Source organism: Eublepharis macularius, chromosome 1 (genome assembly GCF_028583425.1).
Source record: "Eublepharis macularius isolate TG4126 chromosome 1, MPM_Emac_v1.0, whole genome shotgun sequence".
NCBI lineage: Eukaryota > Metazoa > Chordata > Lepidosauria > Squamata > Eublepharidae > Eublepharis > Eublepharis macularius.
The window spans coordinates 50228098-50253195 of NC_072790.1; the positions used below are offsets into that span (position 1 = coordinate 50228098).

The 25098-nt window shown below is 44.6% G+C and overlaps 1 protein-coding gene across 1 annotated transcript; it reads right to left on the reverse strand.

Annotated features, from left to right (window-relative positions):
• Window positions 1-3963: 3963 nt before the first annotated feature.
• RRM2 (ribonucleotide reductase regulatory subunit M2) lies at window positions 3964-14279 on the reverse strand. Its single transcript, XM_054978431.1, has 10 exons — window positions 14107-14279; window positions 13776-13841; window positions 12421-12576; window positions 11945-12061; window positions 9093-9226; window positions 8570-8664; window positions 8354-8487; window positions 7860-7964; window positions 7606-7719; window positions 3964-5130 (listed from the first exon to the last, which is right to left on the reverse strand). The coding sequence occupies exons 1-10, from the start codon at window positions 14209-14211 to the stop codon at window positions 4978-4980; spliced, it is 1179 nt and encodes a 392-aa protein (XP_054834406.1). The 5' UTR covers window positions 14212-14279; the 3' UTR covers window positions 3964-4977.
• Window positions 14280-25098: the final 10819 nt, after the last annotated feature.

Here is a 25098-nt window from a genome sequence, read left to right on the forward strand (position 1 = left end):
CCCATCAATGTCATCATCCCACTGGATGCAGTCTCTCTCTGCTGAAGGCAGACTTACAGTGCAATCCTACCTAAGCAGAGTTACTCCAGTCTAATCCCATTGATTTCAACGGGCTTAGACTAGAGTAACTCTGCTTAGAATTGCACAGTTAGTGGCAGGGAGTCACGGGGTCCAACTCTGCAGCAGGGAGACTGGCTCCCACCCAGTGTAATCGTGCTCAGGATAACCACCTTCTACAGCCTGGGGGAGAGGACAGGGTCACATGCTTGAAAACCAAAATGGGTTACTTTGTGCACTTCACAAGGCTGCAAAAATAAAAAAAAGCTAGGATTGCTATCTTTTAAGAGCCCAGGTCAGGTTGTTGTCACACACACCCTGTAACTTATTCAAATTCCTTTTTAGCCCATGTTTATTAGACTCACAGGAGAGCAAGCCAGCAGTGCCTGGTCTCAGCAATTCGGTGAACAAGGTGGGTGAGAACAAACTACTCTGCCATACAGAAATTGCCGCCAGATGTGGTTCTGCACAAATATTGCTGGTCCCTGGAGCCTCGTGTTCAAGAGAGTAGTTGGCCTGTCGGCATTCTAAAGATCTTTCCAAAGATCTGATCTAAGGACGTCCATTAAACTGCTTCAAAGCTAACCGGGAAGAGTCCACAGAGCATGTTCTAGCTACACTAAGTCCATTCTCAGCTCCAGGTTTTCTATTCCAAAGCAGTCAAAAGGAAATGAAAAACATTTACTTCACACTGTTCCACGTCTCTGGGTACTCGTCACAAGCCCCTCTGCTATTAAAGACTTTACAATCCCCACTTCCCACACCCCTTCAGGCTTTCAGGATTCATAACACTAAAGAAACCTTAATAACTAAACTACCTTGCCAGCTCACTTCTATGGCAATTCCAAAACAGTTTTTAAAAAATATTACTTCTCTAAAGGGATTCCATCTCTCTGCTGCTGTCTTCTAAAGGATATTTGAGGAACAAAGCAGTCTTTGTATCACACAGCATGAGAAATAGGATGAAAGCCATCCATTGTAAACAAAACTGCACGAACATTTAGTCAAGGCATTACTATATGCTAAATGTGACTGGAGAAGGTACCACCGTTCACTTATTTCTGATCCTGGGGTTTCCCCATTGAAGCAAAGTAGTTCAATACCCTTCCACACATTCCTTGCTGTTGAATCTCTCTCTCAAAGTCTAAAATGGGAGAGACCTTTTCAGATATTAAAATTGCATACACTGGCAGCCTAAAAAACTGCAATGTCAGGAACACGTGCTGCTCAGAATCCTCTCAATACATACTGTTGCCATTTTTCATGCATGCATTTTTTACAAGGTTCATAAAATGGTGGATTTTTTAAGGTTCTGGTTCACATGTATCCAAGCTTAATACTCCTTTCAGACAACACATGCGCTGGGAGGATCTTCATGTAGTTGGTGGTCTCCCTCCTCTCTGAAGATATGTCTGAAAAGGGCTACAGAAGAATGAGAACTTCCAATATACACATTCTCTAAATACCATACTAAGCCATTTTCACCAGGGCAGCCTTCCAGCTCAGTGTGTTTGGCACTTGACCTTTTAATTACACCAGTCTAAATTCCCTCCAATTCATTTTGCCTGGCACTGCCTGATCCTGGACAGACAATGGATAACAGCAAAGAGGTTCTCAACAAGAGAACACATAGCGCAAGTGATGCCCAACTTGGTGTCTGACATTTAATTAGGGGTTTATTTTACTAGCTTTTAAAATGCGTTTACAGATTTTGATGCTACTTAAAAACGTGTTCCCGGATGCATTTCCTGGCACCCATTTGCTTTTTCATGCATGCCATGCTCCACAACTCCTTTATTTTCTGCTTCTTCCCTTCGTCTTCCTTCCCTTCATCCCCTTCCTTTTCCTGTGTCACCATTCTCATTCCTTCCTTCCCCTTTCTCAGATCTGTTCTTAAGCCTGATCCCCCCCTACACACAGTTTTTCCAGTAGTATACAATATGAACTAAAAATGACAGGGAGATAAAATATGCTTATTTATTTGAGCTCATTTTTATTTGAACTTATTTTTTTCTCTCCTACTTCTCTCTGGTTGGGACTTCTCCATTATATCACCAACCAACCCATCTTGTGACGTAGGTTAGGCTGAGAAATTGACAGACCCAGGGTCAATATAAATATTTTAGCCCCTTACCAGGACTTTGTTACGACACTGATGGCAGTTACGTGCCACAGATCAGTTAAGATCATCTGCACGAATACCTAAGGTAGAATCCTAAGATGCTCAAAATTCCAAGGTTCTGAGGCAAGCTTGAGAACTTGATGTGAATTCTCCAAAATTAGCATTGTTGAATACACACACTATGCCCTCCAGTAGCTACACATCCATCAGTTGCCAAGAATCTTTACTAGCAAGAAGGCCGGGTTTACCAGCAGGGACTTGTGATCACATTGACAAAATAAGGATATCATAAGCTGCATGTAACTGAAACAACTATTTCCTCTCAAAAACTGGGCAAAGAACTGGCTGCATGGACAGCAGCCTTGATTCTGCAAGGCACCACCAATCTTACCTGCCATTTTGTCAAGATTCAGTTGTCTTTCCCTATGACTAATGCCTTCTGCACAGCTCATTAAACTTTCCTCTTAAAACAAAAGCTGAAACTCCACATTTTTCTACTCCCTTTCTACTCCCCATTATAACTTTCCTTTGTTGAATCTGCTCTTATCCATCCCCTCCTCTTTAACAAAAGTTTTCCTATTATCTGAAAATGCTGAATGCACCGATCACTAGACAAGGTGATCCCATTTCTTGGGAGGGAAGAAGTGGGGTATGATCTTGCACAACCCCTAGCTACTTCACAGGCTCATAAAAACGATGTCCTTGTCTTTTTCCCCACTGCCATATCAAGATTCAGTGTACATGTGTAGCATTTAAAATATACCAGGGGCCACAGTCCCAAGAAAATTAAATGTCAATGTACTTATAGTGGGAAATGATTAATTAGAAACATGAAGAAATTAAAGCAAGGTTGTGGAGCAAACATTCTTAACTAGGATTACGCACGTGCACCGCTAGAAAAGATCTCTTACGCATTTTCCAGGGCTGTCATAAGATGCTAAGAAATTATCAGTGCTGGTTAAAAGTCTGGTCCATTATATTTCACATTAATTGTTAGAGGGCAGCAGGCTATTCTCCGTATACAAAAATGACAGCAAAACCTAGCAAGTTTTATAAAAGATCACATTTGAATCTCTGCTCCAGATGTGAAATACTACTCCTGTGCTACTCCAGTGTCACTGACATCACATTCACTGTAGACTTTATATCATGGATCGCTCAATCCTCAACCACAGTAAGGATCAGTCCATAAACCAAATGGAAGAGTGTATAAATATGAGAAACACCACAGTGCTAAAAGAGGAGGCACGTTAATCAGAAAATCCTTTAACGTCAGCATGCCTGGCAGACTGGTGTTTTTAACTTAGTTTTCCCTTCACTGCCTGTTGTTAAAATCCATGAGTTGGATCCAGATTAAATATTTCATCAGCAGAACACAACTTTCCTGCCTCTCCACTTCCACTGCAGCCCACTGATCTCGGAAATGCTCTTCCTGGAGAATAGGGGGACCTAATGCAGGTAGTTAAAAGCATGCAGAGGAAGAAGAATTGGTTTTATATCCTGTACCCCACCCTTCACTATCCAAAAGTCTTGGAGCAACTTACAATTGCCTTCCCTTCCTCTCTCCACAACAGACACCCTGTGAGGTGGGTGGGGCTGAGAGAGCTCCTAGAAGCTGTGACTGACCCAAGGTCAGAGCTGGCTTCAAGTGAGGAATCAAACCCAGTTCTCCAGATAAGAATCCTGTTGCTCTTAACCACTACGCTAACTGGCTTCCCAAGTGCTGCCTATGATTTGGTCACAAGCTTAAAAAGTATTACACAGTAAACATTTTGATCCAGCATTTTGAAAACTGGAGGTTTATTTGTTTTACTTCCGTCCCAAGGCCATTTAAGTACTTTGTCAGAAGTTACACATGTTCAAAACGGTTTTCGTTTCAGCGCTTAAGCAATTTTACACAAAAGTACAATAGAGAGTACAACAACTAAATTACATCAAAAAGCCATTTAAAAAGAGTTTATTCTAAACTCACATGCTTTGCCAGCCTCTTCCAGGAATTACAGGCCAGACTTTTAAAGTGCCAGGTTTATGTACAAACAATTAAGAATAAAACTTAAAACCAGCTAAGAGGCAATGTGGTTATACAAGTTGCATCTTATGAACCAAAAGTGTAACACAAGCATGGATCTTTCCCACTTTTCCCTCTCAGACTCACAAAAAAGCTGATGCACAGGGTTACAGTAAAATTGTGAACAATCCTATATCGATGGAAACCTCACTCCACAGCTCTGCATTTGGGAGCAGAATGAAGGTGGAAGTAATTTCACCAGACTCCACCCCCCTCCTTATTGCAACCCCTCATGGTATTTTGTCCACAAGGTTCCTTTGACACAACACACCCTTTTCCCAGCATTGGCTTTTTGGGAATCGCAGGTTCTTTTCCCAGCATTGGCTTTTTGGGAATCGTAGTGGCAGGGAAAGATCTGCCACAACCAGCACCTATGGTTCACAGGATCCAACCCGGGGGGCCTGTAACTTCTTGCAGATCAACTGGGACACCCTGTCACTTTCTAAAGAGTATGCCAATTCTACTTCACTGTGCTGTGGACAAACTGCTGGTGTCCAATTACCAGAGAATGGAGCAGGCCACTTCAAGTATTGTTTTTTTTTTAAAAAATGGGCAGCTTAGTGTATTGTTATAAATACACTGCAGTTAATCCTTTAAGAATTCTATTCCTGCTTTAGCTACGCAGACTTTCCTAAAGTACCACTACACACTGCAAGAACGGAACATTGAGGGCAATACGGCAAACACAGCTAGCCATTTCTAGCCTAGCTGGAGAACTGTCTTTTTGCACCTAGAATTCAGCATCCAGAGTGAAAGAGTTATCTGTGGGTTTTGACATCACACCCATCCGTTGATATTCTCCTACACGCTTTTCAAAGAAGTTGGTTTTGCCTTCCAGGGAAATATTCTCCATGAAATCAAATGGATTCTCCGCTCTGAATATCTGAAAAAAATGGAAAACAATATGAGCGTTCAAACTCACAGGTTCTACCTAGAATACAGTATCAACTATAAGCAGCACTCTATTAGTATACTGGTTCTATTAATCCTTTTGCCAAGCAACCCACATTTTAATATGTTCTGCTCGGCAGCATTCTAGCTTCTGTTCATCTTTCTATTACATTTATTCCTTCACTTCTCCCAGGTTATTCAAATACAACAAAGTCCAGTGTAGTTGGTAAGAGTGCTGGGACTATGAGATGCAGATTTTGTTCCCCCTCTTCCAAGGAAACTTGCTGGAGTACTTTGGTTCAGTCACTGTCTCGATATAACCTGCTTCATGACGTTGGGAGGATAAAATCTGAGCACCTCCAAGACCCCATTGGAAAGAAAAGTGGGACATAAATAGCACTAAACCACTATAGCTGACCTGTCAATCTGAGAATCTGTATAGTATAGTGGTTAGTGTGGTGGTCTAAGATCTGAGAGATTCAGGTTCAAATCCCCCACTCTGCCATGAAAACTTGCTGGATAGCCTCGGGCCAGTCACTCTCGCAGCCTAACCTACCCTCACAGGATGGTGGTAGAGAGGGCCCTCACGTCATAGCTGACTTATGGCAAACCCTGGTGAGATTTTTATGGCAAGAGACTAACAGCGGTGGTTTGCCATTGCCTGCCTCTGCAAGCCTGGTCTTCACTGGAGGTCTCCCATCCCATTACTAACCAAGACTGACCCTGCTTAGCTTCTGAGATCTGACGAGATCAGGCTCAGCTGGGTTATCCAGGTCAGAGCCCCTCACAGGATAGTTGAGACGATAAAAAAGGAGAGACGTAAGCCTGTTTGGATCTCTACCGCAAAGGCAAGTGAGGTATAACTGTCTAAACTTCTACCTACCAAGCTGCTATCTACTAAAGACTTCCCAAGATGCAAGTTTCCAAGTTTTCCCCTGATCTCTTTTTGCATTTATTTCCATATCCTGTATTTTTGCATATTGTAAGCCTAGGGATAGGACCTATCTGCCTTAAATACAAATGGGGTAGGACATGAGGTACACAGCAGTCCCACCAATTTCCAGTGGGCCATCAAGCACTTTCTAGTGGCTGGACTAAGGGAGTGAAGATAAACATGCATTCCAAGTATGGTGGGTGTAATTTTAACACACTTCTGCTGCATTACAAATGGATTTGTTTTCAAGACAGAAAACGTGTATTCAAGACCATTTCCATCTCACTTAGAGTGTTATGTGCTTTTACCTTGTGGGCTTTGGGTCTGACCCTATAAAGCACTTGTGTCCCTAATCACTGCTACACAAGGAGCAGAATGGACTGCGCATCACTTCAAATTGCAAGAGAGGAATTATATTCTTTAAAATTCTCCAATAGACGCCTGTATACGGATAAAATAAAAATAACTACTGAACGTATATACTGCTCTGCTAGACAATTTAGTGTCCCACTCAGAGCAGTAAACAAAGTCAGTGTTATCATTATCCCCACAATACAACTGGGAAACTGGGGCTGAGAGGAGTGACTTATCCAAGGCCACCTGCTGAACTCATGACAGCAGGATCTGAACCAGCAGAGTGCCGATTCACAACCCAACCACTTAACCACTATGTACACTGAGCATATTAAGAGCTAGGCAAGAATCTCTTTAGGTGCCAAATTCTTGTTTGTATTCATGAGTACGCATTAATTAGGGTTGCCAAGCACATGCCTAAAACTCCTGATTGAGGAACTTGCAAGTGACATCAACAAAATCTTAGAGCATCAGCAACATCACTTCCAGATTTTAGCTGCAAGGGACTTCAAGCAATGCCTCTCCTCCTCCATTACCCACCACCGCTCATTCCAGCAGCAGTGGGGGCTGGGAGATTGCCCAACGTAGCAGGAAATTTGACAACTTCAGTGTTAAAAATGTAACTCAACAACCGCTGCGTGGTGGCACAAGCCATTCTGCAACCTCAAGATTCTATTGCCCCATTCTGCTGCACGTGCAGATCACGCCTTATTTACTTAATCTTACTCGCTAAAGTTTAAGACTAGTGAACCACAAGGATTCCAGTAAAAAAAAAATAATTACCATGCAAAGACTAACTTATCCCTCTCTGAATTACTATTTATTTTAATATTTATATCCTGCTTTTCTCCTTGGAAGGAACTAATTGAGTACCTACAGGTTTTTAAGACCTTTATGACAATAAAACATACTCATCTATCACCATGAATGAGTAGCAGCAGACAAAAAGGGCCATTCCCTGAAAATGTTACATTTAAGGATCATGTTATAATACATGTTCACCCTGAGTACCCTTTGACATGTTCTAAATTGAAATAAATAAGCCACACACCTGGTGTAAGTGCCTTGCAAAATCCAAAATAACCACTAACGAGACAAAAAGCAATTGCTTAATGGGAAAAGCAGGCTCTAAATGTAAACAAATTGCATTCCTTAGCAGAAAAACCGCGCAGAATTTACCTTGTTAAAACCGAGCTCCAGCATCAGTCTGTCTGCTACGAATTCAATATACTGCTTCATTAAAGTGCAATTCATGCCAATTAGCTTTACAGGCAGTGCTTCCGTCAAGAATTCCTGCATTTAAGTGAACAAAGTGGCTTAGTATGCAAATGCTTTACCATTTATATTTTAACATCCCCCACTAAGTTTTAAAGCCCTCCATACTTTGATGCAGGTACTTTTTTCACCACCACCAGAAAAGAACCGCCAATTACCTGCTCTATCCTGACAGCATTAGTGATGATCTCTCTCACTCGCTCCTCGGATGGTTTGTGTACCAAGTGTTTGAACATAAGACAAGCAAAATCACAGTGCAAACCCTGGGGGAAAAAAATTGGAAGATACTTCAAATAGCTTTGAAGAACGCAATCTTTAAATCAGCAGCAACCCTGAAAGATCTGGAGCAAATGAAAGAGAAACCCCTATCCGTTATATATCGGCACCTAGGCACTCTTTAGCCTTCCCACTGTTACCAGAATCCTTAAGCTACTTTCATATTCTATGAACTTTGACTACCAAGCACTGAGCTTCCTAGAAGAATGTTAGTTAATTTTGATCTAAAGTTACTCCTCACTCAAGGGTTTGTTGGATACTGTTATTACATGTTATTACATGGCTAGGAACCATGCAACCCAAAACACATTAATTCAGAAATAAGTACCACTGAGTTATGAGATTCTCATAAAGATTACAGAAAGTTGAGCCTTACCTCATCTCGGCTGATCAGTTCATTGGAAAAAGTGAGTCCAGGCATCAGCCCCCGTTTCTTCAACCAAAAGATAGATGCAAAAGAACCAGAAAAGAAGATTCCTTCCACTGCAGCAAAAGCAACCACACGCTCGCCTGTTGGGACAAGTATCAGCACTGATTTTACACTGAACTGTTGGACTGCAAAAGTAAACAGAAAGGAGTGCCCAACACTTACCATAAGTGGCCTGTTTATCCCCAATCCAGCGCATGGCCCAGTCAGCTTTCTGTTTAACACATGGCAGTGTTTCGATTGCATTGAACAGAAACTCCCTGAAAGAACAGCGTGATACAATTAAAAAGTGTCCTTCTTAACCACTTCTCTTAGTGCCAGAAGCCCACAGGAATTTGATCCCAGGTTACATGATACATCTACAGAAACCATACAGCAGAGATTAAACTACATAGCCACGTTTATTTTTAATGGCCTACATAGCAGGAAAAGTTCTGAGTCCTTTACATGACAGCTGTAGGTACATTTTCCAAACAGAGAACAGTTATCCTTTAAGAAGGATAAACAGAACTAATCTTCCAACATTCTGAAAGTCATTATTTGAAATAAAGCAGCTGTCAGATTTTTTTTAAAAAAGAGGCAAGGACTAAACATGTTAGCATGTTAACTTTTTTTTGCATTTGTACAATCATTCACTTAAAACGTCAGTGCAGGAATGCCAAGCCATTTATCTCAAAACAGTACTAACCTCTCTTTGGGATCCTTGATATAGGTGTCAATAAGCAAACTGTACATTTCTGAATGGATGTTTTCCATAGCAATCTGGAAGCCATAGAAACAACGAGCCTCTGTGACCTGTACTTCCTGGCTGAATCGCTCCACCTACAGGACACATCATGTTATTTAAGTTACAAAGCATCTCTACCATTTTATTTATCTTGGGTCTCCTTTGGTTTGTGACCTAAGAAATTAATATGCAAAAGATGTTTAATACTAAGTAAAGCATTAATGAAGTATAATGGCAGCCATCAATGGACAACTGCAATGTGTCCGTTTCTGCTAACAGGCTACCCAGAAGCATAATTGTAAACTAATGCAACATACATTTCACACATACTTCTGTTTTATCCTCAGTAAGTCACTTGGACTTGACCTAAAGCACAAATGTCTGTGCCACTTCTTGTCTAGTATTTAGGATTCCTTTTGCTCAAAGAGTTCTGTGAAGTTCAGAAGCTTCTGCACACCTTTACAAGTGGCGAAACTACTCCAGTAAAAAGACAAACTTCTCACTTTCCAAATACTTCTTACATCCTATCTCTTCTTCTCTGTATGTACTTTGATTCCTTAAAGAAAAATTAACCAGATTTGAATATATTCAGTTGTGTGCTGGGCTCACACTCCACTTGGTATTTGCTGTCCGGCAAATGAAAACTCTTACCTTTGACTTAATATGAAATTTCTGGTGGCCCATTCACAAACATTGCAATCATCTAGTGATTAACCTGTAGGTGAACCAACCTTACACAGAGTTGCTCTCATGGCTAAAGCCAGCCTGTTCCCACATGCAATTGCCATATATACTTTTGGGGTAAGTTTTAAAAAGCAGAAATAAAACACTATAGAAACTAAAATCTAAAGGTTAGAAAAAGGATTCCTAGCCACAACAATTACTCTTATTGCACAAACACTTCTAACAGATCTGAAGCCTAACTTTAGGACACTACTTCCAACTATCTAAAAATCCAATTGAAGATTCATTCATCTCAAATCTCTTAATAGAAACTGCTCAGATGTTCTCATGACATTTGCTATTCCCTACAAAACCATGATATTCAGATAAAATTGCCAAGCATCAAATTGTTATGCCTCTACACACAGACTAAGCAGTAAATAGAGCTGTCAAAGTCAATAGAATATGCTAAATAAACTGAATAGCTAAAGAATATGAAGATTTTAAAGTATGAATTTAGGGTAGAGATGAATGATTTATATTATTGAATATTATTTTTTAAAGCTGCTTAGAAAGTAACAATGTTCTACATTACGTTTCATTATTGAGTTGCAGCTTTTTTTAAAACCAGTTTTCATTTCCAAAAACTAGGACAATGTTTTAAATGTTTTGTTTCCAGCTGCAAGCTTTGAAGTGATATTTAACGAAAAGCAATCACTTGACCAGAAGTTGGTAATTTGTCTGCAATATCCGTTTGAAGGTGGCTATCATAAATGGGAAGATATGCTATTGGCTATATTGAAGTCCAAGAAAAATCTTGTTTGGGGATAGCCAGTGCAAGTCTTAAGAACATAAAACATAAGAGGTGCACTGCTGATCAGACCTTCATCCTCTTTGCCATAGCAGACAGCCAGTTGTGCTGGAGGGTCAACAAACAGGAAATAGAGATAAAAGGCCTTCCCCAATTCTGCCTCCTAGCACTGGTATTCAAAGGTCTGCTGCCTCTGTATATGAAGGTTGCCATTGCTCACCGCTAATGAACCTATCCTCCATGAATCTGCCTAACCACTTTTCAGTGGATATGTGCTGGCATCCATCACTACATCCACTGTCGGTGAATTCCATGATTCACTTGCCCAGTTAAGAAGTAATTTCATAAGCCTCTACCATACCCCCCTTAAACTTCTCTCTCTCTCTCTCTCTCTCTCTCTCTCTCTCTCTCTCTCTCTCTCAAAAGTGAGAAGCTCTAGATTCCTGTAATCCAGGGGTGGGCAATTGTTTTGGCTCGGGGGCCACTTTGTGGGAGCGGAGGTTAGCGGAGAGCCACACCTTTTAAAATGATTGCTTTCATTAGTTAACTTTGCATTTCAGAAAAGGTATAAATTGTATCATAAAAATCAATAAATATAAATTAAATAAAATAGTGGTAGTTTTATTCAATTTATTTATTGTGCTAATTTCATATCATCTATAGCTGCAAGCACATTTAATTTTAGAATCAGTTTAATGAGACAAATGTACCCTATCACACTTTTCTACTGTCTTGGCAGGCCACAAAAAACTCTGTAGCGGGCCGCAATTTGCCCACCCCTGCTGTAATCTAAAAGCCAGACTGAAAGATGGTATAGTATGTAAATAAACAACTATTATTACTGTGAATTACAACTTAAAATATTTAACCACCTTTGGCCTAAGGCGCCTTTGTTCATGTATCTGGTGTATAACTTGTCGACCAACCCGTTATGTATAAAATCACCTCAGTTTTGTAGAAGAGGTCAGGAAGGCTCCCACTTTTATCATTGCAAAGAATGCATAGAATTATTCAGGAAGACATTTATGTAAAGAGAACAGTACCTGAAATTTCAGGCAGTTCACTGTATATTCTAACATGCATGGAGTGTGTTCTTAACCTTGCAGGCAGGGTTCATTGCATTGTTCGTATGCTATTGTTCTTATAGCAGTTTTAATCATGCACAACACATTTGTTTACTTCATTTGAAGACCGCCTTTCTCACAGACATTCAAGGTGGATGTCTGTGAGAAAGGAGGTCTTCAAATGGAGTAAACAAATGTGTTGTGCGCATGATGCTTTTAATTTGGAATGGTATTAATATGGAAGACTCTACGGAAGATCAACAGGCTGGACTTACCAAATTTTCATTCACAATGCCATCACTTGCAGCGAAGAATGCCAAAACATGTGAAATGAAGTACTTCTCTTCAGGCTTTAAGGATTCCCAATGCTGAATATCTTTGGAGAGATCCACCTAAACATTCAACAATCAATGTTAAACGCAGTAAAGCAAGGAAGTATAACATATGCAAAAATTACTGAGCACACTCCCTACTTGCATCATGACTACATCCCACACTAACTATGAATCTAAGAATCCATTTTATATGAAGCGAAACTGTGTGGTCTATTCAGTAAAGTCTGAACTGGTTGGCTGTGTCTCCCCATGGTCTCAGATAGAACAAAGTTCTTTGCCAACACTTAATACCTCAGAATCTTTACCTGGAGATTGCCAGGGGCTTAACTGGGACATCTTACTTACAAACCTCGTATTCTGTCACCGAACCATGTCCTCCCCTCAGGGTCTACAAGCGGCATCCACTAGCCTCTCACCTCTTCAGCTGTCCAGAAGGAAGCCTCTGCTTTCTTGTACATCTGCCAGATATCATGGTACTGAATGGGAAAGATGACAAAGCGATGCGGATTTTCCCGAAGCAGAGGTTCGTCTTGTATGTTGTTTGAAGGTGGCTTTATGCTTTTAGGAGCCTCCTAAAAAAAACCCTAAGTTTAATATAGTGTCCCATTCCTATAAAATTTATTTATCACAGAAGCAGTTTTGTAAAAATGAAATGTTGCAAGATAAAATGGGGAGAAGATCGATGTTTAAAGCCACTTTGTGTTCCGCCTGGGAGGGAAAAGCAGACTATAAATGTATGTGTGTCTCAATAAATGTGAAAAGTACATAAGGACTGAGACATAAAAAGAGACCTATGGACAACAAAGAGGTGTAATACAAGTTATGTCACAATAGATGGGGCAGGAATCAACTTAGAATTAAGAATCTATATGGATCAATGGCAATGGAATCATGTTCTCTCAACTAATCTCAGTAAATATGAATGAAAATTTCTTGAAGATATTATTCCAATGATACTTGACTTCCCATAAATTAGCAGTGATATATAGGAATGTTTTAGGTTTGGACTTGTGGCACCTTCAATGCAGATTTGTTGCACATCATGGGACCTGTTTTAAAATTCAGCCTTTCTGGTAATATATTTTTACTAAGTTTTATTGAAACATTTTACCTTGCCTTTCCTCATGGTTCAAGGTAGTGTTTGGTTTATTGAACAAATGCCAGAAGTCATATTCCTCCTGATCCAAAAGTAATTTTAAAAGGTTTTCTTAAAGAATACATATCTTCCTCAGATACAAAACTAGTAAGTTTTATCACTACAGCAAAAATTCCTGTAGCTGCTGATCTGAAAAAGAAGCCCTCTTCTAATAACAATTGATTTAATCGAGTTGGGCAGATTGCATTGATAACAAAATTGACATATTATCAAAGATCAATATGAAACAATTGGAAACATTCAGATAAATATAATGGATGGTGGAAAAAATTTATCACGTTGCAGAATGATAAAAAGTTCATGATAAAATTTTGCTTTTTGCACTCCCTGAATTACTGTCGGCGCCGAAGAGTGTGTGGATCAACATAATAAAGTAGAGGAAAGGCATCTGAGGGAATTAATGATAATTCCGGCGCGCGCGCACACACAAAAGAAGCGCGCAACTCCTTTGAGCAAGGGGGCGTTTGGCGCCAAAGCGGCGGGGAGGGCAGCCCGGCCACACGGGGCGGAGTGAGGGGCCGATGGCTGGAAGGGGGCCTGCCCCGTCTGCAGAGCTCCTTCTCGCTCGCCCAAGCCCGCGCAGAAGCGGGTCCCCCCCTCCCCGCGCAGACTCACCGCCTCTAGGAAAATCTTCCTCGCCGTCTTGGATGCCAGGGCCCGGGTGGCGCTCAGCGAGGGCGGCTGCAAGACAAAGAGGGGCACTTCGGTCAGGGGGCTAAGCTCGGACGGAGGGCGTTAGGGGCAGGGCACTAAGATGGCCCTTTAAGCGGCGTTGGACAAGCCAGCTCGCTAAGAGGCCGCCAGACCATTGATCAGGCTCCAAGCAGACTCAACCACCCACCCACCCCGCGGGATCCGAGACCGAGACCGGGGCGCTTTTGAACCCTCGTAGCATCTCCGCTTCCCGGTCATCCTTCCCCGCTCCCGGCTGCCAGGCCCTCCTCACCGTGTTCTCCTTGTCGTTCAAGGCCAAGTTCTTCAGGGGCGACAGGCGGGACCCTGCGGAGTTCTGCTCATTGCGAGCCGAGAGCGGGTGGCGGGAGGTCAGCATGATGACTGGCGGCAGAACGGAAACGAAGAAAAGAGAAAAAGTCCAAGAGCTGCTCGGAACACGGTGAGCTTCGGGAGCAACTAAAAGAAGAAGCCGGTCCCGTTGTCGCTTTATATGGGCTTCGAACTTGGCGCCAGAACCCCGGGCGCCCAATCACAACGCCAGCTCCCCCCCTGTGCCTCTCCCATTGGCTGGTCGCGGGCCCTCCAAAAACTATCCCCGCGAGAAGTTCCTCCCGCTCTGTGCATCTATTGGCCCAGGGGCACAGTGGATGGCAAAGAAGTTGCTAAACGCGGGAACTGGTGACTATGACGTGCTTTTTCCTCTCCCGCTGTTCCGATTGGCCTAAAAAACCCGGCGCTGAGCTGTCCGCCATCGTACGGCGTTTCCAATTGGGCAGAAAACTCTCGCGCTGCCGAGCAGCTGTCATCTTTTATTTTCCTATTGGTCAAAATTTCTTCTTTGGGAGAATGGCACACATATAGTGTAATCCTAAACAGAGTTACTCCAGTCTAAGCCCGTTAAAACCAAAGGTTTTAGATTGGCTTAGCTCTGTTCAGGATTGCGCTCCGGAAGCCTTTCCTGTTCGGTGGGGCTGCTTTTGAGTAGAGAGGTGGTTTAGAGGGTTGCAGAGCAGCTTGCGGTGCGTTCTGAAGTGGGGAGTGTGTTATAGAATTCGTCAGAGCGCGCGGAGGGGGTCCCTGTAGAATACAAATGCATTAGTCTTTATTTTTTGGTGGTTAACAGGATTCCAACAGACTTTGGGGTTGAGATCTTCATAATTTTTAAATGGAATGGAGCCACGGGACGACTATTTAACTGCACCATGTTCCCAACAAAAAATTACCACTTTCGAGAGGCTTTTGCGCGCGTGTATTTTATGTACCGTCAGTCCACTTCTGACCTATGGCAACCCTATAAATTGACGACCTCCAAAATGTCCTATAATTGACAGCCTTGCTCAGATCGTGCAAACTGGAGGCCGTGGCTTTTATTGAGGTTTTCTCCTTTCCTATTTACCTTCCAGCTTTCCTAGAATTATTGTCCTATCTAGCGATTCCTGTCTCCTGGTAATGTGACTAAAGCACAATAGCCTCAGTTTTATCATTTTAGCTTCTAAGGAGAATTCAGTCTTGAGTTGATCAAGAACCCACCTATTTGTCTTTTTGGCCATCCATGGTATCCATAAAACTCTCCTCCAGCACCACATTTTAAATGAATCAATTTTCTTTCTGTCATCTTTCTCCATTGTCCAACTTTCACCTCCATACACAGTAATGAGGGTCCCCAGCAACACATCCTTACTCTTAAGGATCTTTTCTAGTTCTTCCTGGCTGCCCTTCGAGGTCTAAATCTTCTGATGTCTTGTTTGCACTCTCCTTTTTGATTGATTACTGAGCCATGGAATAGAAAATCTTTAACAATTTCAATTTCTTCATTGTCAGCCTTAAAATTGTATCATTCTGGACTCCCCCTGACCCCGCCTCTGTAAAGGAAATCAGTTACCTCTGATAATGAGATAACCATTCATAGTCCCTATTCAGTCCCAGCTTGACAGAGTCAAATTTACATATGAATTCCAATTCAGCAGCTTCCCGTTGGATTTTGTTTTTGAAAGGTTTCTGTTGAACTACAGTGACCTTTAAGTCTTTGATGGAATGTCCTGGTAGATTGAAGAGTTCTCCCACTGGTTTCTGGACGTTGCCATTTCTAATGTCAGATTTGTGTCCATTTATTCTTTTGCGTAGAGGTTGGCTGGTTTGTCCAATGTACAGAGCAGATGGACATTGTTGGCACATGAGGGCATATATCAGATTGGAGGATGAGCAGCTGTAAGAGCCAGAGACAGTGTAGTTGATGCCATTGAGTCCTGTAATTGTATTCCCTGGGTAGATATAGGGGCAGAGCTGGCATCTGGCACCTGGCGTGGGCTTTCGAGGACCACGGTTCTCTTTGTCAGATGCATCTGGAGGGGAGGACTGTGGTTATCGAGGGCTTGTGCTGCAGTGCTGCTAAACTTCTTGATTTTGCTACTACAGACTAACACGGCAAACTCCTTTGAATTTTTACACAAGCAAACTGATCCCCACACCAAAAGGAGCTGTCTGCATCTCCATATCAAAGGAGTTGTTTACATCCCCCCTCTCCTCCTTCCCCCCTTCCGCCCCCTCTCCTCCTCTATATTTGGCCAGTTTCCTTCTGCCCTCCATGCATCTGACGAAGACAGCATGGTTCTCGAAAGCTTATGCTACAATAAAATTGGTTAGTCTTAAAGGTGCTACTGGACTCTTTTTGATTTTGCTACTACAGACTAACATTTGACAAAACTACGGGCAACCCCAGACCGACAATTACAAATTGCAGAGAAAAAAAGCCAGGGAATCACTTATACAAGAATATATAATTCCGTATATCATGTGAAAGTGTAATAATGCAAAAGTGCGATGATTCAATTATGATAAATTTACAATACAAAAATACACAGTATGACCATCACAAATATACATATCTTAAGAGATCCTTCATAGTCCGTACAAGTTGTCCTATACATTAAAGTGCAAAGTGTCTATTTCAATAAGAAGCCGGAGGTGGAGAGTGGCAAAGAGCTGTTATATCCTTTCACAGTCCAAGAATTAAATTAATTCAAAAACGCCGACAGGAGTGTGCAGGCAGATCTCATTAACCCGTTTTGTGAGTGGGAGACTCACTTCATCCTGGGCATGAACAATTCGGACTGGACACACAGATTCCACTCCAGCCATTCAAGCAGCAACCCGAACCTCAGTAGGTAGCAACCTTTGACACACACCCCAGGTGCAGTTTCTTATAGTTTAAGAATCATCACTATATGTGGCTTAAATTAAACTCTGCTTGAGTTTTCCTTGGCAGTGGATAGAATCACACCGCTGTAGTTCTTAAGATGCTGTTGCTGCAATCTGCTGTTCGTGTCACTATTGCTGAAGCAAGTCAAGGAGTCAGTTAATCAGAATTCTCTCCTATACAGATAGATCAAGATGGGTAGCCATGTTCGACTATCTGGAGCAGTAGAAAAGAGCAAGAGTCCAGTAGCACCTATAAGACTAACGAAATTTGTGGTAGGGTATGAGCTTTCATGAGTCACAGCTCACTTCTTCAGATAGCTGAAGCTCAGGCATTTTGTTAGTCTTATAGGTGCTACTGGACTCTTGCTCTCTCCTGTACAGGGCCGATTCCATACGGCTTACCTGAAGCCGGGACGTTGCGGAACATTGCGGATCATGCCGGAAAAAACGCGGAAGATTGTGTTTTCTCATGCAAAACTCGTGCGAGAAAACGCGATCTTCCATTTTTTTCCAGCATGATCTGCAATGTTCCACAATGTCCCGGCTTCAGGTAAGCCGTGTGGAATCGGCCCAGGTTTTCCTTACTAACATTCTTAAAATGCACGTCAAGGATGCAGACAAAGAAAGGGCAAAATCATATGGAATGAAATTAAAAACTCTTTGGTTTAAATCCAGCAGTGTGTGCGGTTTTGGTTGCCTGGTTTGTGAATGCTGACTAATGCAATTGACAAACTGTTCATCCCTAATTGGAGTTCCAGAATATTTCATATGTGTCCCCTGGGGATTTGTGGTTGCATCTGGATTTTGAATAGATTACATTTAAATGGAATTGACAGACAAGTTTTTGACAAGAGTTTTAAGCCACCTTTGTTTTCACCAGGGGCTCTGTTTCTCTTTCTTTGTACGTGTGGGCGTGCATACAAAATGTACATTCTGGATGAGAGAAACAGCATTTCAACTTTTATTTTGCAGGTGACCATCAACTGCAAAATTATAGCAGGCACAGCCAATATATTGGCATGCCCTTCCTCTAAGAGTTGGCTTACATCATAGCATTTGTTCCAGTGGCACAAGAGGGTGACTCTTTGTTTTTAAAGAAGACAATGGTTGGTTTTATTATTCATTTTATATCAGCTAAAGAAGCAAGTACGACTGTTTTCTCTTTGCAAAACATTTTTTTAAAATTTAGGTTTGCTTTTGGCTAAATTTTATTTATTTACAAAATGTATATATTTATTTACAACATGTATTCCCCCACCTTCAGTCGCCTGATTTTATCCCTCTGAAAGGATTTTTCTGTAGCTTGCACAGCAGGAGGAGAGTGTGGGTTTGGCCGCAGTGGAGTGAATGGCTATAATGGCTGCCACTGAGTCACGCATGCCGCAGCCCACTGAAACGTCAAATCTCATTTTCCCAGTGCTGTCTTCTGTGCTGTCGCCTCCACTCAGGCAAATCCTTTCTCTTTGACTTCTTCATCTCCCACAATTGACAAGAAGCTTCCTGAACAGTCCAATCACCTTCCACACAGCTCTGCCTGTCACAAGCAGAATGTTCCCTGAGAAAGCCTGCCAACATTCACCATATGGGCAGACAATGATTAAAAGTGAACTCTAGTATCAGAAGGGCCTTTCTGTCAGCTACCGGCTGTCTCTGCAGAGTTGAAAAGGAATCCAATAGCAAAACAAGGTTAATGAGCTGAAATCTAGACCTGAAAAGAGCACACTCCTCAAGAAGCATCTCTTCCAGCCCCCACGGTTTTAGGTTTGAATCCTCCTCCCGCTCCTTCCCTTCCCTGGGGCCATAAGCAACAGTTATATGTCAGTTTTGATTTCTCCTATTGCAATTCATGTTTCTATGGTCATATAAGTTCACGCAAGTCCATAATCACTGAAGCACTGAAATAGATTTATGTCTCCGGCAAGTATAGATTTATTGGCCAAAAGCAGATGAAGGGACTAAATTATAATCTCATATTGTATATTGATTTTTAAAGGGAAGGGTGTTTGGCACTTTCAAACAAACGTCTTAACTCTGGTCCCTTTTGGTAGAACAGACCATTTCAGTTCTATTATTAACAGAAATTCCGACTGTGTTAAACACGGGCAGCCCAATCCTAAGAAGGGCAGGGAAAATGAACAGGAACCGAACTAAGGCTTGCGACCGCGCATCTAGCCCGTACGCCCGCGTAAGTGGCCCTCCGCCCGCGCTGGGACGCGGCGCTGGCCCGCTGGCGGGCCAACACCGGTGCAAGCCACAGGCGCCCGGGCGGCGGCGCAGGAGTGGCGTAGAGCCCTACGCTGACGCAGGGGGGGCGGGGAGCAAGGCGGGGTCGGAGTTAGTCCGCTCCCTAAGCTCCTCCAGAAGTGGGAACGCCCACAGCGGCGCAAAAAAGCTACGCCACGGAAAAAGAAGGCGTAGCCCATAGGTGTCCATGGAACGGCGAAAAATCAGCCCCCTCTCTGAGCGCCCCGCCCCGCCCCTATGGCCCGAAGGAGCATAGGATGAGAACTATCCCGGGGACCAATCAGCGTGCGTGCCCGGCGTGGACGAGCCCCCCTCTCTGCACCCAATCACCTGCGACCGCGCCCTACAAAACATCCGGCCAGCGCCGCCCAAACCCCCAGGTAAGTGAGCACTCGGCCGGAGGCTCTGCCCGTCTGCTGAGTGGCATTGCCCCTTTGAAAACCGAAACGGGCTGAGGGCATTCACGTTGGCAGGCGCAGAATGCACTCGGGGGACTTTGCGAAAAACTGGGGGAACTTCGCATAAAGGGGAAGAGGTGCAAATGTCTGCCTAACTCTCTTTCTACCATGATAGAAAGAATGACTCAACAGCTAACTGGACTCATGCATGCTAGTTGCTTCTAACTAAGCACAAACAAACTAACCCTTCCGTGGCAGAAGGGAATGACACTTTGCAAATTAACCGCATGCTCTCCCGTTTCCTTGCAGGTGCCCTGACTCTGGCGCTCCCACCTGGTGATGACCGACGGAGCACTGACAGGTGAGGAGGAGGTGGGGGGCATTCCACAGATTAGTGCAAACCGCCCATTCACCTGAACCCACCCGCTCACTTGCCGCTTTGGGTGAGGCCCAGCAGGGGTGGGGGGCAACCATGGCCGCCCCTGGCTGCCTCAGAGGCAGGTGCCTCGAAAACCACATGTGGCCAGGTGTTTGTTGTGACCAGCTCATTTCCTCCCATAAAGGTAAAGGCTTCCCAAGGCTGAGTGCATCCTCGCCAGACCGTCAGGCATCAGCTGCTGCCCTCGACCATGTACAACCCCCCCCCCAGATGGCGGAGTGTGGGGCTTGCCTTGCCAGTGGAACGAGGCAAAGCCCACACGTGTCTTTTTCCCCCACAGGCACGTCCAGGGCATGGCTGCTCCCCCGCACCCCGCCCTCCCCAAACATCTCTGACGGACGGTTGGCTGCAGCCCAGGAAGCACCGTCGCGCCGCGGCCTGCATCCCAGCCCCGCCCCTCCGAGCGGGAAGGAGGGCTGTGTGGAATGCTCCGGCTCCCTCGCCAGCCTAAACGCAAGCCCACTCTTTCCAGTGCAATAAAACGAGATGTACAACAACTGTCTTCTGTGTCTGCGAGTCTGACTTCGTCCTCTGCCCCTCCCCCAACACTCCCGTCACATCTCCCCACCTGCACATTGCCACAAATGTATCCGACACACCCCGTCTTGCCTCCCCGCCCCCTCCCTCCCTCCTCCTCCCCCCCCTCCTCCTCTGTATTTGACCAGTGTCTGTACCACCCATCTGCCGAAGAGAACTTGATTCTCAGAAGCCTATGCCACAATAAAATTGGATAGTTTTAAAGGTGCTACGGGACCCTTTTTGAATTCGCTACCACAGGCTAACACGGCTAACCCCCCTGTATCTATGGCCAGGTAGAGGGTTGGGGCGGGGCATGTGAGCGGGGAGGGGGATCAATCTCCGGTGGGGAGAGTAGCTGGCACCCGATAAGCCAAGGAGAGGGTGGTGCGAGCTGCCGCTGCAAGGGGGCGGGAGATGGCAGGGGAAACGGTCCGCTCGCTGGAACCCTAGCCCCCACCAATGGAGAATCCAGGGTGGTGGCAGGCGGATGCCATATCCCGGGCAGGAGGTCTCGTGCGCCTGGGGAGGGTCGCCCCCATCGGAGCCGCAGCCCCAGCAACACAGTCCCATGAGCGGCCGCCTCCCACAGTGCGTCCAGCCCCTCGGGCGTCTGCAGCAGCCCCATTGGTCATTCCAACACCTTCCACCCCAGGGCGTCCTGCCTCGCATCCAATCCCGTGGAGCAGTTGCCAGCCTCCCACGCCAACAGGCCATGGTTGTTGGGAGGGGTGGGGTGTGCCTCTCAAGTCCGTGCCGAAGCCCTGCTCGGGCGGCTCGTCGCCATCCTCGACCCTCCAGCCCCACCCGCTGCAGCAGCTCCACCCGCCCCAGAGGCACCCCTCCCTCGGGCCCAGTTGCATGCGAGAGGCCGGGCCCGTGGACAGCCATGGGGGTCCGGCCGCCGGCCTCCCCGGTGACCGCCGCTGCCGCCTTGGGGGTGGGGTGGGGTGTTTTGCTGCACAGGCGGCTCTCCTACACGCCTCCCCTTCCTCACGTCTGCTGGGGGAGGTGGGATGATATAATAATAAAGGCTGATTTCTGTGCAATGGGTGTCTGTGTTCTTTGCCTTGGGATGGGGACGAGGGGGCAGGCCCGCTGTGTCTGCCTCTTGGTGGCGGCCTCAGGCCAGCCCTCCCCTTCGGCGCCACTTCGGGGCTGTCCCCTGCTGCCAGAGACTGGCTGCTGCCCTGAATTCCTCATGGCAGGGCGCCTGCCAGTCCCATGCCAACCTCTCTGGACGCGGCCGCCACGGACTTGGTGCTACATTGGGCAAACGGGGGAAAGGCTTCTCAGACTACGCCCACCCCTCTCCTTCCCGACTGCGAGCCCCGCCCGACACACGAGCCAAGGCAATCTGCCGGCATGGGCGCAGTTTGCCTGCTGCTCTGGGGCCTGGCCGGGATCGCGTGCTGCCCATAGGCTGCGCCTTTCCTGGCCCGTCCCCCTGACGCTTGTCAGGAACAGCGCCCTTTGGCTGCGCCTGGCGGCGGCCGTGCATCAGACCCGCCCACAACACTTTCTGGTTCTCCAAAATTGCATCTCTGCGCCGCTGCGGGCGCCGCTGCGGCCACACTTTGCTGGCACAGGATCTGGCCCGGCGGCACCGCCACACCACCAGTGCAGCCGCGTCGGCGTTGGGGCCGGCCATAGGATTGCGCTGTAAAATACAAATATTTTATTGTATCTCTTCACTCTTAGCAATTTTGATAATTAAAGGTTCTAGAACATTTAAATTAAAAAGCAGCCATCAGAAGTTCTGTTTGAAGTTCATGTTAATGTCATATATGGTCTGCACATGTTTATATAATGTTCAAACATACACAAACTATTGCTCCTCTCACTGGTCTTAAAGATGCTTGCATGACTGTGTCTGTTTAAAATGGCTGCACACATGCAGGCTATCTTGAGGTATGTTTCAAAACTATTGGGTTTTGAAATGTATGCTGCTGTGCTTTGATGACCACATTAAGCATTTCACCTTCCTTTGTAATTTTTCAGGCTGAAAGAAATGCCCCCTGCGGTGGTGATTAAGAAATTGACAGAAGGGGCATTTGATCTTTTTCTGTGCTAATCACCCTGTGACTGCTGCTGATGTATTCATTTGTACAGCAAGGGGCTAGACAGTCACAGCTTCCCAGGCAAATTAAAGGTTGATTCTACGTGGGAATTTTTCTCTGCATGGAGGCAGGGAAGTACCCACCTTTAAAGGGAATAACCATGTGTGTTCACCATGACTGGTGGCATTCCCGGGGCTTTCCCCTTTAAATGAGATCAAAAATAAACATACTTTGACTAGTTCAGCTGGGGAACTGCAATCTGAATGCTCTACCTACCCATAGCCACAGCAGAGACAGGGGTTTAGCTAAGCTCCTCTGTTAAAGTTGTATCTAGATGTCTACAATTTCATTAAACATCAGAACTAGGTGGGCAACTACTCTCAGAATTGCTATTAAGAAAAGAACCACAAATGCATAGTTGTTATTTTGACCCTTGCAAGCATATTATGGAACTATTCCCTAGAAGAGGAAGATGTCATTTTTACAATTTTGTCCTTTTTAAAAGTCAAATGTACATTCCCCATTTTTAGTCACCAGGGGGAGATCTCTGGTTGGCTTCTGATCACCCATATCTTTCCCACTGAGAAACAAGCAATGTATTCCTATGAGAAAGGCATAATCGCAACAAAGGTTTTTATATGGTAGAGAAGAAACAATCCCACATTTTTGACACCTTGAGTTTTTTATACTCTCTCTGTCAACTCAAGAAAGGTGAAGATACGTGAATTATGAGGACAGGAACTCAAAAGAGTAGAAAGGTGAGGGATTAAAAACAGCCAAGAACAAGTAGACAAGAAAATGAAAGCAGTTATGTTTGAAGAAGACATGGGCCGTCGTCACACGGGCTTTTATTTAGCGCTAAAATGGCGCTATTTCCTGGCAAACACCCACCTTATTCCAACACTGTAGCGATTTCCTCTCTTCTGCTTTGTGCTTGATAGTTGTGCTATTTTGTGCCTCAGTGTGAATGCCTCACATCGATGTATTTCGCCTCGCAACGTCCTATGCCCTCCCTTCAATCCCAGAATCCATTTCTTCCTGCGACTCCCCTTTTTTATTTTATTATGTCCTTATAATGACATAACAACATAACACAATGCAAACTTTCTGCTGAAGTAAAAATGACTCAAATCGCCATGGCAGAGGCTTCAGCAATGGGGATCATGTCAGACAGGGACAAAGGGCTATTTATATAATTTCAAAGTTGGAAAAACAAAAGGGTCGTAATGTTTTGCTCTAACGGAATGTTTATATGCTGTTATTCCGTTATAGCTGAATTAAACGCCAGAATAATAAAAAAAAGGGAGAGGAGCTGCTTCTGCGCGGTTAGAGAGAACAGAATAGAGTGCTTCGGTGTGGACAGCTGGTGGCGCGAAGAGCCATTAGGTGACCCAAAGAAACGTTACTGTGCCGATAACAGGTAGGATGCTATATGCTGTAAATTTAATGGAAGAGATGCCCGTGTGACGACGGCCTTGGAGACAGGCAAAAAAAAATCCAAAGAGATGAAAACAAAGGATCATGAAGGATGAAGTTGTAGGGAAAGGGGTGCAAGGTTGAAGATAGTTTGAGAAGAAATGCAGCTTCCACAGCATGGGCTGCTTGTGGCATGTACCATTTTACCTTTGCTAAACAGTTTTTTTAATTGTTTCAACTTTTTGACCAAAGATTGTAGTCGGAATGTGTATACACATCATAGGAAAATAATCTTCTCTAACCTACCACTTTAAAAAACTATTGTCTCTCTCCAGTATGGGTGTGCAGTTTAGAAAGTATTGCAAATACGTAATGGGGAGAGCAATTCCGAAGTCTTGGCAGCACCAGTGTCCTGCTGCTGCCCCTGGAGCCTTAGAGTACCAACTACACTGCCAGTAGAGACAAAAAAGTATTAATTTAAGGAACAGAGAGGATAACAACTGCACTGGGGTCAATGGCACCATGAACCCACCAATCATGAAGCAGCAACATGATGCTCCTTTGTGAGCTATACATGAACTCCAATAATTTTGCATTGCCCCTTCTCGTGTATGTTATCTCTCTGCTGCATTTATGAGGTTCATTACTGCCACCTGCAGCTGTTCAGCCCAGCAACCCACTCTCCATTTCGCCATCTATCATATAACTGACACCCTGACCTGGATAGCCCAGGTGAGCCTGGTCTCATCAGATCTCAGAAGCTAAGCAGGGTTGGCCTTGGTTAGTACCTACATGGGAGACCTCCAATGAAGACCAGGGCTGCAGAGGTAGGCAAAGACAAACCACCTCTATTAGTCTCTTGCCTTAAAACCCCCACCAGGAGTTGCCATAAGTCAACTATGACTTGAGGGCACTCTCCGCCACCAATTCTATTTTACAGACCCTCCAAAATCTGTGCAACGTCAGGGCCTTCCTCGCATTCTCAGGAAGCC

What these genes read in the sequence shown, in the direction of transcription:
- RRM2 (XM_054978431.1), bottom strand. Translation starts at nt 14,211, where the DNA reads ATGCTGACCTCCCGCCACCCGCTCTCGGCTCGCAATGAGCAGAACTCC. An exon ending in GGAAGATTTTCCTAGAGGCG is followed by an intron (nt 12,577 to 13,775) that starts GTGAGTCTGCGC and finishes GGTTTTTTTTAG; the next exon opens with GAGGCTCCTAAAAGCATAAA. An exon ending in TGGAGCTCGGTTTTAACAAG is followed by an intron (nt 5,131 to 7,605) that starts GTAAATTCTGCG and finishes CATTTTTTTCAG; the next exon opens with ATATTCAGAGCGGAGAATCC.